This window comes from Centroberyx affinis, unplaced genomic scaffold (assembly GCF_046629955.1).
Source record: "Centroberyx affinis isolate AG114_WGS23_722 - 3 ecotype Tasmania unplaced genomic scaffold, CSIRO-AGI_Caff_v1 ptg001882l_1, whole genome shotgun sequence".
In the NCBI taxonomy this organism is placed as follows: domain Eukaryota; kingdom Metazoa; phylum Chordata; class Actinopteri; order Beryciformes; family Berycidae; genus Centroberyx; species Centroberyx affinis.
Window position 1 is genome coordinate 91,198 of NW_027280254.1, and position 18,009 is coordinate 109,206.

At 41.7% G+C, this 18,009-nt stretch overlaps 1 protein-coding gene across 1 annotated transcript in view; it reads right to left on the reverse strand.

Annotated features, from left to right (window-relative positions):
* Nucleotides 1-17,906, reverse strand: part of egfem1 (EGF-like and EMI domain containing 1) — a 70,228-nt gene extending 52,322 nt beyond the window's left edge. The window contains 6 exon segments of the mRNA XM_071530104.1: nt 14,409-14,513; nt 14,734-14,843; nt 16,483-16,541; nt 16,543-16,583; nt 16,586-16,617; nt 17,782-17,906. Coding sequence (XP_071386205.1) covers nt 14,409-14,513; nt 14,734-14,843; nt 16,483-16,541; nt 16,543-16,583; nt 16,586-16,617; nt 17,782-17,864 — 430 coding nt within the window. The 5' untranslated portion in view covers nt 17,865-17,906.
* Between the last annotated feature and the right edge of the window lie 103 nt (nt 17,907-18,009).

The following is an 18,009-nucleotide window of genomic DNA, read 5'->3' on the forward strand; positions in this document are numbered from 1 at the left end:
CTGCAACCTATTTGGCTCTGTGAAACCAACTGCACCTCCCCTGCATTGCTGTTTTGATGTGTCCCTTTTTTCTATTTCTTGGTAATTGTTTTGGGGTGCAATAGGTGGCATGCACAAGGTTTGATGTCACATCTGTATATTAGGCTTGGGTTTGAGGTAGAGACTAGCAAATATATTTCAATGTTTCCTTGTTAACTGTCAGAGGGAAAAAAGGGAGTTAAGAGAACATAATTTCTCTTGTCAGTGCAACTTTGATATCAATGGATATGAACAATTAAAAAAAACTGCCAATTAGGAAAAGGGCAGGGGCTTAAATCACATTAAATCAACACATATTTCTGTCATGAGTCCAACAAGCCGCCACTTATGCTAATGCAATTTTAGGATCAACAAATATAAACTTTTTAAACGTCATAAAATGTTTTTAAACGTTATAAAATTAAACGTCAGCGCGACCTGGTGTTCAATAGATACAGATGATCAAAAACAGCCAATCAGGACAAGGGGAGGGGCTTAAATGACATCACAAATCGATAAGGAGACTCTCTCCTGAGTCCAACAAGCCATCTCTCATGTCAATGCGTGTTTGGAATCAATAGATATAGATGATGAATCCAGCATACATTTTTTTTTACATTTTTGGGACAGACAGAAACCCACTTGCACTCAGTTGCAGTCCGATAAGTGGAGCCTAACTCCTCTAACTATCCAACAGCATGCAGTGTATTTGTTCAGGGACAGTTTCATTCTCTGGAGGACAGTCTTCTACATGCAAAATCAACAAAGTTTAGTTCCATGTAGTAGTGTAACAAATGAATTACTGTAGGCTAAAAATGTTCCAGACCACCTTAAAGTCACAAATCTTCTAAATAAAAGTCTCTATCCCTTGGAATATGTTTTGGTGCTTATTGGTGCTTATTTCTTTAACATGATTGTCAAGATACATTGACAGATATCTTAGGTAAAGAGTAGGAAATTACCATGATAGAAAATGAGATGTACTTTCTGGTTATTTTAGAGAACATTTTAGCAGATGACTGAATGGGCACATCAAGTGCTGTTAGGAAACACACAGCATCCTGTGAACTAGACCAAAGTTCAAAGGTCATTCATGGACAGCTGAGGGAGCTTTGAGGAACCTGCCACAGAGAGGAAAGTGAGTTTCAACAATCAGCTCAGAGGGAGATAGAGAGGAGACAAAAGTGGGATTGTTTTCAAGCTCTTGGATTGAATGAGACGGACAGCTAGCTTGAGAAAGGGACATAATCAATCATGGCTTTCAACATTACCTGATGAAAACTATTACAAAGAATACTCATGGTCATTAAGTCCTTATTCAAGAGGATATCGATAGATTAGTCATGCATACTAAAACTTAGAGGTTGTAAAAGTAGACTACATGTGTTCCTTTATCCTATTATAGCCTCTACTCTCTCTCCCTCTCTCTCTCCCTCTCTCTCTCTCTCCCTCTCTCTCCCTCTCTCTCTCCTCTCCCCTCTCTCTCTCTCTCTCTCTCTCTCTCTCTCATTCTGTCTCTCCTCTCATTGCATATACATTTTGGACCACATTGTCGCGTGCTACTACCACCTCACCCCAGCAGTTCACATGTTTCCCATTTGTTCCTTCTACACAGAATTTATGCTCTAATATAATAAGGATTTTCAGAGAGTATATGTTTGAATCAGATTTACCGAGACACTGCTTCTTGCCATTTTCTTGCTGTGCACATATTTTTCCCCTTTCGTTTTTTTATAGCGTCAATAAAACTTAATTTGTTTTCTCACAGTACGGGACAAATGACTTGAATGATGAAAACTGGGTGCTGCTCTGCTTTTGTAAGCACACGCTTTCAGCCCTTGGATACAGGCTGCTCACTTATCCCATAAGCTGAAGCACATGCATCACTTAAGCTGAGAACTGAGTTATTGACCCAAGGAGATACAGATGATCTTCTCACGCCAGTCCTAAACAGAATTCCAGTGATCACCACAATCTAACTGAGTGTCCCTCTGTATGGAGCCATGACCATAAAGCAATTAACTGTTCAAACTTTGCAATTATAGACCAACAAATAATGCCGAATATCATAAAATCCTTGTACACCTGGGATGGAAAACCATTCATGGGCTAAAATAAGCATCCGAAGAATACACATACAAACTGTACTACTATATACTGTATATGAGTGTCAGGCCACTGAGGTGTATACACATCTATTAATCACATATTCAAAAGTACCCCTTTACTCTGAGAGTGGGTTTATACTACAAGGTTTCTTAAACTAATTACGCAATTAATCTGCCATTCCTGACAAATTTCATAGATCATGATGTTGTGAAAAAGCATCTGAAAAAATATGACATGGAACCTTTACCTGTATCACCTTAATTGGGTGTAATGTAAAACTGGAAGTGGACATCTGCCCTAAATCTGGTCAAAATCATATTGTGTTTACTTGCCCTATCTCCCTAAGAGCCTCTGTCTAGTTAGACCTAGTACAGCTGGAAAGGCCATTCCTGTATGGACAGGACAGATAATGTTTTACACAGAAAGACAAAAACCTTACTGTGGATTCATATCCCTTATGGTGTTGACTTAGACAGACACTTAGACACAGAGTTTTGAAGGTACGGGACAATTTGGCATCTCAAAGCAGGGAAAAGACTGAGGGCTTCACAGACATGGATTAAGCATAATTCAAGCCTAACACGATTTGTTTCTGTAAAAATCACCATTGAAAATTGATTTTAATCTTGGACTACGCTTAATCCATGTCCATAAATCAGGCCATGAAACAAAAACACCAAAGACACTATGTGAGTCTATACTGGGTTTCCATTATTTCTCAGAAACACCGTGCTACACATGCACTCAGTTACACAACTTCATATCTGCATGACACTCTGGTACATTTGGCCACTAAGCAGCTCCACTGGTTCATATGTAGTTGAGGGTTAACTACCTTGCTCTGAGGCACAGTTGTTAGTAGTAGTAGGGAGACTGTCATGCACTCCCTTACCCCAGTGGAGGCCAGCTGGGGGATCCACACCAGTGACCTCCCTGTCACAAGCTTATTTCTCTTCACTTCAGGCTGCTGGGAATAGCCAACACAGCCAAGTTCAACCAGGATGAGCTCCATTAATCAGAGACTGATCGGATGCCCCACTGCTACTGTAGGAATCTCACAACGGAGCCTTGGGTGCACATGGTCAATCACACAGACCATTAGCCCCAACCCACACAGCATTAACCTGGTAAACAATGGTGCCTTAATGCATTTGGAGAGACGAGGGAGTGCTTGTTTAGCATGTGGGAACTTCCCTGCCATATGGCAGCCATTATGGCCCTAATGAGCTTCTTCCTCTGATAGTAATACTAAGCATGTAGCACTCGGACTGCCCAGGGTGTCTGCCTGTCAGGCAGCTACCTTCAGGCCTGTGTCTGGTCTGTGACATATGATGCCTTGGTCCACTCAGTCAATGGCAGCCTTGAGGAATGATAACAGGAAGAGGAGTTATATAGAGCTTAAAGAAAGCAACATTAGCAAATGTCCACTGAATAATGCCTCCTTATTCTCAACTTTTTGCTATGACAGAGATTCGGCCACCTACAGAAGACTACCAGGGTCACACCAGACTTTGGAGCCCTGATAAAACTAAGTGTTCATTGTTCAACTGCTCTGCTATCTATGAAGCTTCTCCTTGTGCATAATGGATCTATGTACATCAACCTTATTGTCACAGTTTTGTGATGGAAACAGCTTCACTTGAATCATATCACCATTGGTCACTTAAGACTTCAATGTGTTCAGCTTCCTGTCAGTAACAAAAACACTCTGAACCAAGAACATCTGTGACTGACATTGTGTGTGGACAAAAAAAACCCTCAATATGTTATTGTAGCTTTGGTTGGAACAGTGAGCCACCTGGGCTTTAAAATCTTCCCAGGCCAAGACAGTGCTGACTCTGCTTCTCACAAGAATTCTCTGGCACATTGATGGCCATTCAAGTTTTTTTTTTTTTATGTTTTTTTTTTTTTCAGTTTCAACTGAATACTTGTATGAGGGTTCTTATTTCATGGTTAATACTCAGTGGTTCAGTAAGCTGTCAATTAAAGCTTGCGGCCATTACTGGAAGGGCTGGTGGAAGCTGCCAGAGGCTTTTAACTCAGCTTTGAATAACTGATCATTACCCTGACTGCCTTCAGTAATATCTTCAAAATGTTTTTAATCATGTACAGATCTGGGTGTCTCAAGAAAATAATGCCCAAATAAAACTACTGTTTACTCAGCAGGGAAGTTCATGTTACACCAGACTGGCCAATGTTAAATGGATCTGTCTATCTTTGGAGGCTTAAATTGTTAATATAGTTTTCAGTGAACCTTTGCAGTAACCTCTAATAAAAAGAACAAGAGAGCTGCCAGCCAAAACAAAGACCAACCTGTCAGAGGTAATCATAAGGTCCACACTGCAGTTCTTTATGAAAACAAAGCACATCATGACATCCACACTTCTAAAACTTCATCACCACAGGCGCTTCAGACCAAATTTCTGTTTAAGAAATCTTTGAAAAGGGACCAAAACAAACAATAAAGCCTGCCCTCATTACAACCAGATGGTTCCCATTATATCTTAATCCAAAACACAGTCTGCAGTATTGGGGTATCTTTGACACAATTCAAGCCCTTTAATCTGTTAACTAGGCCTTTCCAATTAGGGCCCAATATCCAGGCAGTGTCAGGATTAAACAGTTGTTTAACAAGAGTTTGGGACATAAATGTTATTGCAGATGAGATTATGTCAACTCCTTGTCAGCTGACGGACTTAGCAGCGAACCAAAGCAGTCTGTTGAATCTGTCCTTTTGTCTCACTGCCAGAATAATACTGCTGAAAGTAGTTGTTCAGTAGGCTCATTTTACTCAGGAGCCAAAACAAAGAGCTTGACCTGGAGCTCTGCAGTGGCACAATTGCAAAACTCCATGGAAAGTCACTGATTCTCAGAGAGGATAACTTCTATGCATGTTAAGTAAGTTAGCTTACGGTGGAAGGACCATTCCAGACTTTCCAGATCTTATAAAGACATCACTGTTGTGGGAGCAACCGTGGGAGCAAGTAAGACATGGTTTTTTACACCTCATTCGTCAATTTAATTGGGCCTAACTATACTTAGATCAAGATTTTTGCCTAATTATTCCCAGCTACGGTATTCCACAATTTTTTTGTCGATCAGGGTGAAAATCCTGAGATTGAGTTTTTCTCTCAGCTTTGTTTTAATTGTACCCATACACAAATTTGACTTGGATTGCATCTTTAAGCTTAATTAATTCCAGAGATCAGGGTGAAAATCCTGAGATTGAGTTTGTCGCTCAGCTTTGTTTTGATTGCACCCATATAAAAATTTGACTTGGGTTGCATCTTTAAGCTTAATTAATTCCAGAAATCTTAAAGAAATCTCATAGTATCTTCCCATTTTGAATCACAAACTCTTTCACAGGCTCTCTATTTCAGGCCCATTGCAGGACCAGCCACACCAATAAAATGAATCCTGAAGAAATATTCCCATCTGTCCAGTAGAAAGTCACTGGGATGTATGATATTACTGCCAAAGATAGGAGGAAGCACTGGAAGAGATGGGATCAAACACTGGCTAAAGATCCATAGAGGATATCAGTCATATATCATACAATACCGATTGAGGACATTTCCATAGAGCATTTGTCCAGAGTTTTCCAAGACTCTTAGATGTTTGAGCCAGATTCGAACTACTAGTATCATGATGAACAATTTACAAAGTCTCTCTTTAACCTGTCTTTCATTATTCAGAGATGGGAACAAAAGTTAATTCAGGAAACCCATTAAAGCTGCATACACTCTGTGACTTTTAGGCCAAATATAGACACGATTTTCAAGATTGGACGACACACAAACAGAACCCCAGTAATGAGGAGGGATGACAAAAATAACATCTGTCTAGTGTGTATACTATACAAAGACACTCCACTGTTTCTGTTTCAAGAAGTCCACACTCACACATATACACAAAGACACACACAGGCACACACACACACACACACGCACAACACAAGGCACCATACGGAGGAATGCCCTGAGGATTTTTAAATCTAGAGCACTGAGTCAGCATCTTTTTCCAGCAGTGTTTTATTCACCTCGCTCTCGCTCCCTCTCTCTGCTAACTGGCATGTCATTAGAAGGGGCCACTTATCCTTCATGCCTGGCTGCCCCAGAGCCATCAACTCAGTCTCCTATAGACGTCCATACAGTCACAAATGACTGCTGCAGTATCAAAACCTCAAAACCGCAATGGTGTTTTTCACAGTTTTTCTTGATTCAAAAGTTTCTGTGATCCTTTGTTGAGTAAGTCCCATGTGGAGGGTACAACCCATAAAGCCCATTGAAAACCCACTATATAGGTTCAAAATACATAGTCGGCCATCAGTAGGAAAATCAGTCATTTTCTATTTCAGAAAACTTTTACTTTAGGAGATACAATGATTTCATCCAATAGAAGCTAACCCATAATGTCATTTTCCTCTCAAAAATGTCCATGCCTGCCAGACTGTAGCTCTCTCTCTGTCTCTCTCTCTGTCTCTCTCTCTCTCACACACACACACACACACACACACACACAGACATGCATGCATACAGACCCAAGCACATAAATGCAAGCATGTGCAGAGAGGTGCAGCCATGGACATACACACAGACAGGAGTGTGTTTAATTTGATAGAGGGACGTTAATCCTGTCCAGACATGAGCTCAGTGATTGAGGTGAGAACAGCAGAGAGAGAGCATAAAGAGAGAGAGAGCTGAGTCTATGGGACACAGCCCAGAGTCCAGGGACTTGTGTCCTTGTTTACAGTAACACACAGATAGAGAGCAAACGGAGGGCATGAGAAGAAGAGCATCCTCACTTCTGTTTCTTTAATGGTGAGATTCATGTTTCGGTCCATTAACCAAAACATCAACTGCACTTCATAAAATGGAAAGCTTTGGTCCTCAGTTATGAGTAGTTGAGTTTGATGCCATTGTAAAATAAATGCACCCCTGTGACTTCATTACAGTTAATATAAATATAACTGAAAATCACCACTCATGCTGGTATTTATGTGTCACCATGTTGGAACCAGTGCTTAATTTGTGCCGGATCCTGCCGGAACAGGATCCGGCACCTCGCAGTTTTGGACTAGGTCTACCTGCATTCCGGTACTTATTTGCGTGGACCAAGCACCTCTGGTGGCATGAAAGTTTTGTTTTTTTTCTGCCATGTACTAATCCCAATAGTTGAATTTTCCTTTCCCCTCCCTACCAAAAACCTAATTGGCTCATTTCCATATGAAGACAGGTGCTATTAGAAAGTAGCAACAAGCGCATAGTAATCATGTCACATGAGTGAGCTGCTCTGCAGAGTGTGTTATGGTAAACTTCAGACATCGTCATGGCTAAAAGACAGTTGAATTTGCTGTCCATATGTCCGCTGTGTGGACTATTTTTGGAAAAATAGACAAGTTAAGCATGTTTTTGTTTTTTTTTGTAAACGTGTTACAGTTCTCTGGGATAATAACATCTAAATTCATATTTGCATAGATGAAAACAGAAATTATTTGGAGTGCAGACCTGTAAGTCCCACAGGTAAATATGTGGACAATTGCGCATGTTATGTTGAGTGTCCAGAAATAATTGGTAATATAATTGGTTGACGTGAAGGGCTGTAAGCCCCACATCAATGTGGGCATTTCAAAACCAGCGCGGTCTAGCCAAGTGTCGCATTTAGGTCTACTTCTAGCTGCATGGCATGACCATGATATGTTTTATTGCTATCATTTCATTATTCACTGACATTGTTTCCTACATTCAAAATAGATACCCTGTGAAAGTATTTGTGTTGATTAGTAACTACTCGAGCCAGAAGTTGTCTGGTAAATGGTTGAAGCCATTGCAGTTTTCTTGATGTGTTTATGTACAGCACAGGGCAGGTTTGTAAAAACCCATCATTTTGGACAAAATGAGCATTATGTAGCCTACAATAAAATATTGTTACAGGTCCCCAGTAGTCGGAGCTCTAAGGTCATATAGTCGGTCATTTAGTAATGTTCAAGCTGTTAGGTCTACAGTAAGCTATATGGCTGCACTGAGCACCACCGTGCCTCCAATGCGCTTGTTGTCTTGATATGTTCCGGAACCTTTTCCCTCCACACCGACTCGCGGGAACACCGACCACTTGGTGTTCTGGGACCTCGTCATTTACAAATTAAGCACTGGTTGGAACCATGTTGTTAGCTAATGTTCAAGAACAATATTGCTTGGCAAAGGATACTAGCCAAGCAATACTCTTTTTTTATTTAGCCTATCATTAATTAAAAATAAAATATTTATTGAAAATGTCCTTTTTTCTACTAAAATAACTGTAACGTGAGGCCTCTTGTGGCTTATTGCTTGGATAAAAGATGCACAGGTGATATGTGCATGCAGGAACCTTATTTATTTATAAGCACTGTCGACTTCCCAAATACATCAGACCCAACAGATAGAGAAAAAGAGAACTGAGGATATGACATTATGACACTTGGGTTTACCACAATTCAGAGTAAGTTGTCATACACAGCTTTCAAATATCCTCCTGTGTCTAAACTTTCCAACACTCATCGCACAGTCTTGTGTGGCAAGCCCCACCCATCTGGTACCTAGGTAGAGTCAAACAAACCATAAAGAGCATTCGCAAACACCATTTGGCCCCAGTCTGCGTAATATAAAAACATAAATCATATTTTGGAATATTCTCACATTACATAATGCTCTGTGTCCATGAGATAACACTGTCTCCTCTGTTCTATCTTCTAGGCTTGGAACTCTTCTCTCTCACTTGGGCATGTCAAATATTGTGTTGAGACATGAGAAATGGTCATTATTTTAAAAAGGATTGATAAAAATAGTCTGATAAAACTTTTTGGGTGTGTGTATTTGTGTGCACTTGTATGTGTAAGAGAGAGAGACAGAAAGGGAGAAAAAGACGAGAGAGAGGCAACAGAAAGTGTGTGAGAATAAAGAAAAGCAGTGAATTAGAGAAAGAAAGAGACAGAGAGAGAAATTATTGTTTTCCTGCACATTTTACCAAAAGATTATTAAGCTAAATGTAGATGCTTTTCTTATATCTTGTGCGTTAAAATGTGCTGATGTCTTTAGCTCACAGTGAAGTCCCCTAACACAGCAAAGACAGGATCTAGTCTCAGGACTGTCTATGATGACTATTCTATAAAGTGCTCTAAAGACAACCAGGCTCGTCTTAGTGAGCACCAGATGGGATCTGTCCTCAGACTTTTATGTGCCTGTGTTCTCTTTATTTCCTGCAGACCCGTGCGCCAATCGAACCAAAGCGATGCCTAGTCCAAGGCTTAATAGAGTGCGACAGAGTGGCATTCGCAGGCAGCGCTAAATACAACCATTACAGCTCGAGTGTGTGAGCCCTATCATGTTTGAACACAAGCTTGGGCTGCGTCCAGGCTGGCTATTAACGCACAGTGTCAACACCGTAGCCTCGGTGTCAGAGGCTGACATACATTACTGTGGATGGCCCCTTCTGTCTGATATCAGAGATTGGAAGCAGGTGGGCGGTCGGCCCCCGCAGCGCACAGCGGGTCCGACCACCGCAACTTGGCAGGGAAACCAAAGAGAGTAGCGTTCGAGAGGCCAACCAATGATGAGTGCTGAAAAGAGGGGAGAGGGAGCGGAGCACGGATTCTCCCTTGAACTATTCCCAGAGCCAGACTTTTCTTTAACGTCCCTCTCAGTGTGCATTCTCCCTCTATCAGAACCTAGCTGTGCTGAATTGTGCTTGAAAAGATGCAGCTGATCCTCCGTCCTCAGTAACCCAAAACCCTCTCTTTTTCTTCCTCAGTATCTCAAGCAGCATAGCAGCAGTGGTTACAGTGATAGTTTGAATCACTGGTTTTGCCACGTACACAATGATTCAAAAATGCAATCTGATGGATCCACTTTTTAATAAACAAACTATTTCCTATTTTGCAGTTTTTATTTCCATTTTGTAGGTTTAAGTCAATCAGTCATTACCTAGACAAGTAACACATAGCCTACTTCACTTTCAGCTTGTAGTAGCACACACACGCGTGCACGCACACACACACACACACACACACACACACTTACATGGGGCTGATGGGGAGCAGCCGCAACAGGTGTTTTCCCTGCCTGCACCAGTTGCTGCAAAACTATTGTGGTTAAGGAAAAGCTGGCAGCATCTGAGAAAGAAGAAGCAGTGGCTTAGTGGCCTTTGACTCATGCTTGCCTGTAAAGCTAAGCTAAGCTGAGCTAAAATATGAAATAAAATAAAACAGACTTCAATGATCCTCATGGGGAAATAGGGAAAAATTGATTTATCGGTGCCGTGAGAACAGCAATTCACATGTTCTGTCTCAGGGGTTTAAGCATGACATCCAAACAGAAAGACAGATAGATAGGCAGGTGGACCAACAGCCAGACAGACAACCAAGCAAGCAGGCAGGCCAGAAAACAGACAGAAAGAGGGACAGAGATGTGAAACACTTGCATGCTTCGATAATACAGACATGTGTTTTACATGCAGCAGGATTAAGAGCATGTAGGAAACACCATAAATCTACGAAATCTACAGAGGTTAGTTTTCTTTTCTTCTTTCAATATACTGTATCTGTGTTCTGTCCCTCTCTCTCCATCATGGGTGAATCTGCTACAGGACACAGCAATAAGTCTGCCATTATGGAATGTTTAATAAAGCTCACAACACTGATTCCTACAGAAACACCCTGGTGGCTCAGTCTGCATATACAGATATCCAGATTCCCAGGTTGTGCAATGTTGTTGCGGTTCCCTTAGTGATTTTGTTGTCTTACTGGTCATCTTGTCTTGTCATCTTGTCTTGTCATATCTTGTCTCATCAAGGAATACGCCAAGTTTTTGGGAGACTGGCCCGTTGGTCAACATACACGTAAAGCGTTGAGAACAGACACCAACATTTTCCATGTGTCCCTAGTAAATTGTTGGCTCCGGTGTTACATGCTAACACTTTCACATTCACTATGATGAGTGATAGCAGGTGACTAACATTATCCAAAGTAAAAAGACTGACGTTTTAGCAATAAAAAGTTGGTGTTTTTTTATTAAATGGCCTGTAGATTCATTATTTTAAAAAATCTTTTTTTTTTGGAACTATTTCAGATGAGCAGCCACATATTCATCCTCTGTGCAGTAGGTTCAGTTTCCCATCGCCCACCACCTTCATTTGTCATGGAAACAAAACAAATCACACTTCAAGTCTGGTGGGAAGAGATACCTTCCAACAGGGAGAGTGGACCCTGATATTTCACAACAGTATGTTATTTTTGTATCATATTGCATATCATTGTGTCATGTAAATTTTGCCAATCTCCACAAAACTGCCAGACTTATCCATATCATTTAAAATCATTGACCATTTAGCTTAAGAGCTTCAAGTTCTTATTTTCTCATTTTTGAGGTAATGCTAGTGCCTTCTATCACAGTGTATGCTAAAGTGTTAGCATGGAGCACTGGACCAAACTACCTACCACGGACACATGGATGGTTTTGGTGTTTATGTTCTCATCACATAATGTGCAAGTTGACCAACAGGCCAATCTCCCAAAAACTTGATGTATTCCTACGAGAGTTTTAGCAGTCAAAGAACAAACCTCAGCTGTAGGGCAGGCAGGGACTGGGGGAGTTCACAACCTCATTACTCTTCTCCACATAATGTCATGAGCTGAAGACTAACATAATACTGTAAGCTACAGGCATTATACCACCCTAGCATAATATCATAAGCATATTTTGCCTTTCCACAATAATTAAATATCTACTACTCAAAAACTCATTCAAGATCAAAATCCAAAAGGATCCATTAGAATTTCCTTTTAAATCATTTTGGATTCAAAGATGCAACTATGTAACCTTGAGCATTGGTTCAAAAATATGATAAGTCCCATTTGGACTCTTAAAGGATTTTCCAAAAGGATTCTGAAGGACTTTTTGATGTGAAAACAGTGTAGTCAAAATGCTCTAAAAATAGCTTAATACCTGGACCCAAACCTTCACAACATAAGATTATTAGTGTACGTCTTTGCCTCCGCACTGAGCAGAGGTAGAGGTGGGGGAAGCTGGCTGAACACAGGAGCTTGGCTTACGCTCCGGTTGTATAATGACTCTGGCAAAAGGAGAAGGGGATAAATCTGTCTCCAGGGATGAGAGAAGGAAAAACGTTTAACGACAAGAGAAGAGCGGAGCGGAGAGTTCTCACTGAGGGGGATCGAAGCACAGGATGTGGAGAGAGAAAGAAGGTAAGAGAAGGACAGAGAGAGGGAAACCAGAGAGAGGTAGATCTGTCTGATATCTCAATCTTCTGTTCTCCACGAATCTGCCACTCTGTCGTGTGAAAACCAAAGAGGCTCTGTCAAAACAAAACACGCGGGAGAGCTACCTCAAACAAACAGCGACACGTTCCTGTGAAATGTCTTGGCCAGAGGAAGAACTGTGTAAAGAACCCCTGGCAGGCAGGCCTTCCTCCTGGGAAAGTCAAGGGATCAAACGGGAAGGCCCCTCTGCGTGCGTGTGTGTGTGTGTGTTTGTGAGCATGTGTGCACATGCTGAGAGGGGTAGTAACCAAGCATCCTCTGTTCTCCGCTCTAGCTCTGCAAGACTCTTCCAAAACACTAACAACCATCCTCCTGTCTGTTTGCATGTTGACGCAGACCGCAGGGAGTCAGACAGTGGACAGAACACACAATGACAACAACGAGACAATGCACAGAGATTGGAAGGACAATCAGGTGTTGTACAGGCTTGCGTTTACCATCTAATGATGAAGGTGCCAGGGTGCTTTCTCTGAGGGTCAAGATTGTTTAGTTGCACAGTAGGTGAAGGGTTTCAAACCTTACTTAAAGGATAAGGCTGGTGTTTTTTAATGCATTGCTTACCGTCAACAAATCCTGAAAATAACAAAATCAGCAGTGATTTTGTTTTGCCAACAAGTCTCGTCCATGTAGCCAGTGCCCAATGAAGCCATGTCCCAGCAGCCATAGAACTCCATTGTATTAAAAAAACGATTAAAAATACATCAAAGATCCATGCCGTTGCTCTGGGCAGCATTTTATCATCGCGATGCACCGGGCCAGCCGACTTTTTCCTCAAACAACTTAATAAGCCAGCTGTAAACACGTTTACGATCTCAGGAAAGTAGTTCCGTAGCACTGAAAATAGTCCCCGGCGTAATGAAGAATTTGTTCCCATTTGAATTTGATTTGGTAATAACTATAACAGCCTGACTTTTTGTGGTAACAGTTAGCGATTTTTAAAATTGAAACTATGTCTTTGTGAGCTGTATTTCAAGGTTTTTGGCTTACAATTGGAGCCAATGACTTCTGGGTTGACGGCTAAAAACTATATGTGGGATGTCAGAAAGTAACGGGAGTAGAGCAAATGCATTGTTGATTTTGTTTTTTTCATAGGATTTGTTGATGGAAAGCAATGCATTAAAAAACACCAGCCTTATCCTTTAGAACTCTGGTCCTGAAGTAACTGGGGGATATGTCCTCTGTTTTGTTTTGTTTTTTGTCCATCCTCTGAGATGTCCCCCGATTCTACAACAAAGAAAGTATCCTATTGCTAAATTCAGATAATAATAAGAATGTGTGATACTTTATTGATCCCATAGGGAAATTCAAGCTTGTCAGCTACAGAAGCTGGTAGCGATTCAGTGTCAAGTGCCTTGCTCAAGGACACTTCAGGAAGGTGGACTGCTTGCCAACATAGGGGCTTGAACACAATGGGTATATTGTGGCACACAGATTAGCCTGTATTGGCATTCCTACCCTGAACAGATTCCAGGTTTATATGTGTGACAAAACCTGTTCTAGTGTCCAAGTAGGTTTTAACTTTCTTAACCACATGAAGCCAGAGCGGCACATGCCCTCATTAACATCCAGTTTTAGAAGAGTGGAGGCACAGTTGAGGTAGCCACAGCCCCCCAGGCTCTAGCCTTCAAAGGAAACCATTCCTCTCAGCACTTGCACTACCGTTAACTACCCAGCGACCCCCACAAAGCGGCCTCAGCCAATCACAGCGACACGACAGGCTCACTCTGCTTTTTCAAAGTGAAAGCACAAGGTCTGATCTGATCTGGGCCTATTAGAGCTTTAACAACATGTTGTCCTCTGAAGATGGAAGTCGGTCCATTCTCCCAAAGCTGCACCCACTTAGCTTACACATAGCTCTGTTGTAGTGGAGTGGTGGAGGGTGCACGCATAAAGTTCATACACACGTCCAATATTTTTTAAATCATTGCAAATGTAATATTTTCCTCATCAGATGGGAATGGAAACTCACCATATTGGCATCGTGTGCCTTTGAAGCCCTCTGGACACTGGCATATCTGGTCTCCACTCTCTGCACAGCGGCCTCCATTGAAACAGGTATTGGCAGCACACACCCCTGTAGATATTGTATGTAATGTATAAGATAAAAGAATAGATGTATCTATGTTTTTGTGCATACCTGTATGTTTGTATCTATCTATCTATATTTATCTAACTTTTTATTTATCCAAGTTTAGTACCTTGATCATAAATGTCTCATTTTAAGAAATACCTGCAAATTGACATAAAAAAACAGCCATATCCGATATATATGTTGGTGAAATGCTATTACTCACGATACAGACAGCCCATCTCTTCGCCCCTCTGAGTCCAGCCAGGGCAGCACTTATAGACTGCGTGCAAATCCATGCTGTACACCTGCCTGTAGGCTGTGTAGTACCCTGTCCTGTCCAAGAAGAGAGATTATGTTACAGTCCCATGATGGGATTTTCAGAGGGTTATTTTCAATGGATAATTACATAGTATGATCATATTCATGAAGATAATATGGCGTGCAGATAGAAAACAAGCTTTTCACTTTTTCAACTGATCATAAGTCCAAATAAAGATCTGTTTTACTCAAATGTTAATAAACAACACACACACACCTTTTACAGCTTCAAATGTCAAAAAGCCATGGATGCATACATTGTCATTTGCATAGTCCTATTGGTATTGTATCAATGTTATCAATCTTGCAGCCGTATTTATTTAAATCTATGTTTGTATAACATAGATTTACATACTACATAGATCCCGCCAGACGACCCCACAGTCTCGGCACGGATATTGGCATGCCTCGCCGATATCTCGGCATGGATGATGGAACGCCACCTTCAGCTTAACCTGTCAAAGACTGAGCTCTTGTCATCCCAGCCAGTCCCTCTGTACAACAACAGATCAGTATCCAGCTCGAATCAACTCAGCTCATGCCCACAAAGTCTGCCAGAAACTTGGGTGTCATGATTGACGACCAACTAACCTTCAAGGAGCATGTGGCTTCTGTTGCTCGGTCATGCCGATTTGCCCTGTACAACATCAGGAAGATCAGACCCTACCTGTCTGAGCATGCAGCACAACTCCTGGTACAGGCGCGTCTGGTCTTCAACCAGCCCAAAAGAGCACATGTCACTCCGCTGTTCATATCCTTCCACTGGCTCCCAGTTGCTGCCCGTATCAAGTTCAAGTCCTTGATGCTCGCCTACAAAGCAGCAACCAAAACGGCTCCAACCTACCTGAACTCCCTCATTTAGGTCTATGCTCCCTCCCGCCCACTACGCTCTGCCAAGGAACGGCGCCTGGTGCTGCCACCGCAACAAGGCCCTAAGTCTCTAGCCAGACTCTTCTGTGGTTCCTCGGTGGTGGAACGAGTTACCAAACTCCATTCGATCCGCAGACTCCCTCTCAATCATTAAGAAAAGGCTAAAGACCCAGCTCTTTAGTGAACACCTTCTCATCTGATGGAATGTGTAACCAAAAAAAATAAATAAATAAAACTCTTTATCTGCCTCTATGCACTCTATGCACTCCATGCATTGCCTCGTAGCACCTATGTCCTGTTGGACCAGAACTTAGCTTTATGGCACTTACTCTCGTTGTTCTCTCCTGACTAGAACCTTGCTTGAACTGTATCTCATGTGTATGTGTACGTCGCTTTGGATAAAAGTGTCTGCCAAATGGGAAATTGTAATTGTAATTGTATAACTTTTTCCTGTGCTCCGTCTACATCTATTTACATTGCGTTCAATCTACATAGATTTCCAATCACAAAGTAAGCCTGGCTACACTTTTGAAGAGCAAAATCCAAATTTTGTGTATCCAGAGCTGTCAGTGTGTCCTTGCATGATCAGATGATGAAAGTCACACTGAAATAACAAGGGTAACTACAGACACAAACTGGATACAGGAAAGCAAATCCAGCTTGTGACTGGAAGGTTAGCGGCTCAAATCCGTCAGGTGTTCTTGTAAATGAGATGTTTATATAGATTATGAAGGATTAATAATAAAAAACGGTTGTGCATTCGTGAATGTACAGTTGTTCTGACCTCCTCTCGTAGCCCATACACCAGCGGTGGCCAGTGCAGCCCTGCTTCCACACCTTGACCCATGCGGGTGAAGGCCTGGACACAAGGCTGGCGTGCCCCAACATGGACATCTCCTGGTCGGCACAAACATTTGGCCTGCATATGGAAAACACACAAACAGGAGAGAGAGAGAGAGAGAGAGAGAGAGATGAGTAGATGCAAAGTATGACTCTCATGAACAGCCTTTATGTTTCATATGTTTTTAGGAGGTAGGAGGTAACTAAGAGGTAGAGAGCTGCCCCTAGTGGTCTAGTTCTGCTCCAGAGCCAATACATAGCCTACTGTACGTACATTGAAACAGACATGAAGACCATGTACTAGCATGCACTCCCACATGTTCCACACACTCCCTGAGCTGCATGCGCAAGCTTATCACACACATCTGTACTACCAAGTTCTTGTTTGTCAGTACGCCATACAACTTCCTGCCGTGCTTGATTAAGTTGCAGAAAAAAATAGTCCAGGGTTTGGACACTGTTTAGAACACCCAATAAACAACCAATGAAACTCCACAGGAAATTTAGTTCCTAATCTATTCAGAGTTTGTGTACATGTATATAGGAACATGCATGCATATGGGTGAGAATATTGAAGTGTGTGCATGTTCATGTGCATGTGTGGGGTCTGTGTGTGTGTGTGTGTGTGTGTGTGTGTGTTTATGTTATACTACAGAGGTTTTCACTGTACAGCACTCTACATCACAGACAGCCTGCGTACTGATGTTGTCAGCGCAGGTAAGCTATTCCTAAGGTGTCCTCCTCCACAGACCATCTGGCTTCAATACACAGCAGCCTGAAGTTAATTAGAGGAAGTATAAAGGCCTCTCCGGTAATGAAAAAGATTCCTGCAATCATGTCCAGCACACTCTATTTAATTTCGGAAACCTCTCATGGGTTATCATACAAAAATGCACATTCCACTGAATCCTATTCCCATTATGCATCAGCACATTACAGCACACTAGGCTACTAGAAAATGCATCCACTCTCATAGGGGGCCGGAAAGAGCGACTCCTGGTGGGCTAGTAAATATAGAGCAGAGCGGAGTAACGGTACACTAATAGAATAACACAGACAATTGCAAAAGTGCAAAGCATTGTGGAAATTATTTAAATAGCCAATAGTAAAATATCGCATGGTTGCTTTATCTCTTACATTAAAACGCCTATGTATAAAACCTTAGTTTCTTGTCCGATTAATCATCAATATCATGCAAGTGCAGAGAAAAAAAAGAGACAATTTGCAAGACAATTTCACTTACATGCCAAGTTGCAGCTCCAAAGATGATGCGATGCGCACAGTGCTGAATGATATCCCACACCAAATGAAAATATCGAGGAACATAATTGAAGCCGGCTAATGACAGAGAAGAGAAGTGGTTAGCCTGCTCGGTCAGCGCAGCCTCTTTGTCCGTCAAATGAACAGCATCCTGACATTTAATTAAGCGCGCCTTGAGACATGACTCAGAAGTTGTTCTTTGTCTTGCGTG